The sequence below is a fragment of the Orycteropus afer genome, unplaced genomic scaffold (genome assembly GCF_000298275.1).
Source record: "Orycteropus afer afer isolate SDZICR_OR568_19922 unplaced genomic scaffold, OryAfe1.0 scaffold00697, whole genome shotgun sequence".
NCBI lineage: Eukaryota > Metazoa > Chordata > Mammalia > Tubulidentata > Orycteropodidae > Orycteropus > Orycteropus afer.
The window spans coordinates 868,271-872,149 of NW_006922284.1; the positions used below are offsets into that span (position 1 = coordinate 868,271).

General features: G+C 41.4%; 1 protein-coding gene across 1 annotated transcript in view; it reads left to right on the forward strand.

Moving 5' to 3' along the window:
- The window catches only part of LOC103211134 (DDB1- and CUL4-associated factor 8-like), a 20,866-nt gene that overhangs the window by 7,486 nt on the left and 9,501 nt on the right, over nt 1-3,879 (forward strand). The window contains exon 2 of the mRNA XM_042783157.1: nt 1,087-1,157. Coding sequence (XP_042639091.1) covers nt 1,087-1,157 — 71 coding nt within the window. The remainder of the gene's footprint in view (nt 1-1,086; nt 1,158-3,879) is intronic.

Genomic DNA, 3,879 nt, shown 5'->3' on the forward strand with positions numbered 1-3,879 from the left:
GAGGAGGCCATATCACCTCCACCTCCTTCTGGCTCTGCCTGATCCCAAACAGCAGAGGGACTGAGGCAGAATGAGGATGAATCAGAGGAGTTTGGACACGCACACACAAAAGCCCAGGAGAAAAAAAATCATGTTAGGTGGCTTTGTGCTGCTCTGTTCTTCGTCCTTCTTTTACGGGGCCTTCTGTTAATGATACTATTAGGGTACATTTTCCATTTTAATTACTTATTTATAATGGGCAGGATCCTGGGTGATGTAAGCAGTTTGCATTTAACTAATAACCTAAAGGTTTGTGGTTCAAACCCACCCAGTGGCATCACGTAAGAAAGGCCTGGTGATCTGCTACCATCAAGATCACAGCCCAAAACACCCCATGGGCCAGTTCTACTCTGTAACACACGGAGTCTCAATGAGCTGGAGTTGAATTGAGGCAACAATAGGTTTTTTTGGTTTTGTTTTGTTTTGAATAATGGCCAATATTCTCAAATATGATCTCCCCCGCCCTTTTGATTCTAAATAGCATCCTGAAGTTCCTAGGCTTCCTAGGAATGTGGGATAGGTGATCCCAAAACCTAGGATGCATATTTAAACATAAGTTTTACCAACATCTTATGAAACCTTCACAGAAAATGTTCTGCTAATCTTAGCATGCATTTCACTTTGTGTTAATTACTGGTTTACAACTTTATCTCCCTCACTGTGGTGTTATTTCCAGGAGGGAAGAAAACAAGAAAAACCCACTATGTGAGGGAGGTAAAACAGCATTTTAGAATAGATTGTCCCTTGAATCCCTAAATCCACTAGGCAATCAGATAAGGGCACCATTATTTTAATTGATTGGCCTTTTCAGAATCAGGCTGCCATATTGTTGGTCTGCAAGAGTAGTTATGGCTATGTCCTGGGATATTCAAGTGGCAATGGGAGATTCTTTCTTAACGACAACAACAAATAAAGGAAACGCCTCTCAGAGCAGGAAGTTCCTTTTAGATTAAGGAAATAGCTTCTAGGAAAATTAAGTTTATCAATCAGCCTTGTCTTAGAGTGAATTGCTTTAATCTTTTAATCAAATTGCTTTTGCTTTAATAGCGTGGGTATAGATGATAGTGTTCTGGGTCACCCTGCCTTCCTAAACTTCATGTATACTTACAGGCTACAAGGTAGTAAAGCATAAGTAGATTCTAGCTCCTTTCTGGTTGAGCACGCTTGCTAATCACAGCAAATGTTGACTCCACTGGGATCTCCAATCTGCTGACCCTATCACATTTGCCATTTCCATCTTCCCCTCTCCTTCCTAATCCCCTCCTCATATAGTTAGATTCCATGGCTTTCTGTTATAAATAATTCTAAAGTTTGTTGTCGTTATGTGCTGTCGAGTCAGACCCGACTCATAATGACCCCTCCTTGGGTTTCTGAGGCAGTATCACTACGGAAGTAGATTCCCCCATCTTCCTTCCGAAGAGTGGCTGGTGGGTTTGAACCGCCAACCTTCTGGTTAGCAGTCAAATGCCTTAGGCACTAGGCCACCAGAGCTCCCACTTGCTTGTTGTTGTTATGTGCCATCGAATTGGACCCGACTCATAATGACCCCTCCTTGGGTTTCTGAGGCAGTATCACTACGGAAGTAGATTCCCCCATCTTCCTTCCGAAGAGTGGCTGGTGGGTTTGAACCACCAACCTTCTGGTTAGCAGTCAAATGCCTTAGGCACTACACCACCAGAGCTTACACACACACACACACACACACACATATGTAAAACCCTAGGGAGCACAGTAAGTCAGAATCATCAAGACAGTAATTGTTCTGCTTTTTTGATAAATAAAGTCTAAAAAACAAACAAACAAACAAAAAACAAAAAAATCCAAACTCACTGCCAGCTGAGTCATTTTCAACTCATAGTGACCCCACCTTGATTTTCCGAGGCAGTATCTCTACGGAAGTAGATTGACCAATCTTCCTTCCAAGGAATGGCTGGTGGCTTTGAACTACTAGTCTTCTGGTTAGCAGTCAAATGCCTTAGGCACTACACCACCAGAGCTCTTTAATAAAGTCTAGATGTGTATATCCAATTACCAAACGATTGCTTCTATTTTCTCAATGTTTAATGGGCATTTTACACTTAATGTAAATGAAACAGAACCCTAGATTCCCTAGGAGTCCCTGGGTGGTACAAATAATTATGGTGCTCTGCTACTAATCAAAAGTTGGAGGTTTGAGCTACCCACAGGAACCTTGGAAGTAAGGCCTGGCAATTTTATTTCAAAAAACTATCAGTTGAAAATCCTATGGAGCAAAGTTCTACTCTGACACACATGGGGTCACAATGAGTCTGAACCAACTCAAAAGCAATTGGTATCCTTTACTTTAACTCAAGCTTTGATTTCATGAACAGTGCAAAACAGTTGTCTGCAAAAACTTACGAGGTTTTTAGGAATCGCGAAGGGAAGGAGAGTTTATTTTCCCTGCTTCAATCTACATTCCAGTCTACTTCTCCATCACTGTCTAAGTAACTCCACACAGTATCACATTCAGAGCTTCACGCCTGGATTTAAGAGGAAAAGAAAATGCCTTATAACTTTCCTTATGAAATTCTCTAACAACCCAGCTTTTGCACCATGAGCACTTTTATACTCTCACCAAAAGGTTGGAGGTTTAATTCTACCCAGACATGCCTTGGAAGAAAGGCCTGGCAATCTAATTCCTCCCCAAAAAAGTCCACTGGAAACCCTACGGAGCGCAGTTCTACTCTGACACACATGGGTCATGAGTAGGAATTGCCTTAATGGCAACTTTTTTTTTTTTTAAAGTCCAGGCTTTTGTAACCTATTGCCAGCTCATTATTTCTGCTTTTTGATAATGTTTAACATACATTTTACACTTAGTATGAACAAAACAGAATTCTAGATTCCCTAGGAGGGTGCAAACAATTATGACACTCGGCGGCTAAGCAAAAGGTTGTAGGTTCGAGTCTACCCAGAGGCATCTCAGAAGAAAGGCCTGACAATCTAATTAAAAAAAAAAAAAAAGTATCCACTGAGACCCTATGGAACACAGTTCTACTATGACATTCGTGGGGTGATCATGAACTGATGTCAACTCCAGAGCAACTTGTTTGGTTGTTAGTTTTGATTTGGTTCTTTGACTAGATTCCCTCACCCCCATCCCTAACCCTCATTGCACTACTATTCACCGATTGTTCATGCCAAATACTTAGGAGTTATCATTATCCCTACATGGCCTTTGCAGGCTGGATAGCTTACATTTGCCCATCTAGATCCATTCTCCTCCCTTCCTTACATGACTCAGTGAGAAGTATCAGCGGGAGAGAAAGCAGAGGAACAAGAATAAATTTTGAGACTTTCTTTCTTTGCATCCCTCCCTCCAGGCCTATGGAAGGATGGCTATGATAGCTCCTGTCAAGTCTGACTTTCAACATCACCCTTTCTGTCTCAAGTTCGGAAAACTTCTCTCTGTCTTGCCCATCTTTAAGCCTAGGACTGTAATGTTTTCCTGTCCATAATAGTTCTGAGGTCTTGATCTTTCCATTGTGATTTTCCTACAGCCTGTTCTCACCCTTGTGAAACACCTACTTCAAAATACACAACTGATGTGTGTTCCTTGACAGGAGTTCACCTATCACCCACATTCAACTCATCAGCAAATATAGTCATTACCAGTTTCAAAATATATCCCAAACCTAACCAGATTTTACCACCTATATCAGTCCCACTTTAGTTTAAAACATCTTCAATTCTCACCTGGATTAGAGTGATAGCTCAGTACTTTTGCTCTCTCTCCCCACACATTCTATTCTTCACACAGAACTCAATGTCATCCTTTTAAAAGGTCAGATAATGCAGTCCCCTGCCAACAAGCTTTGA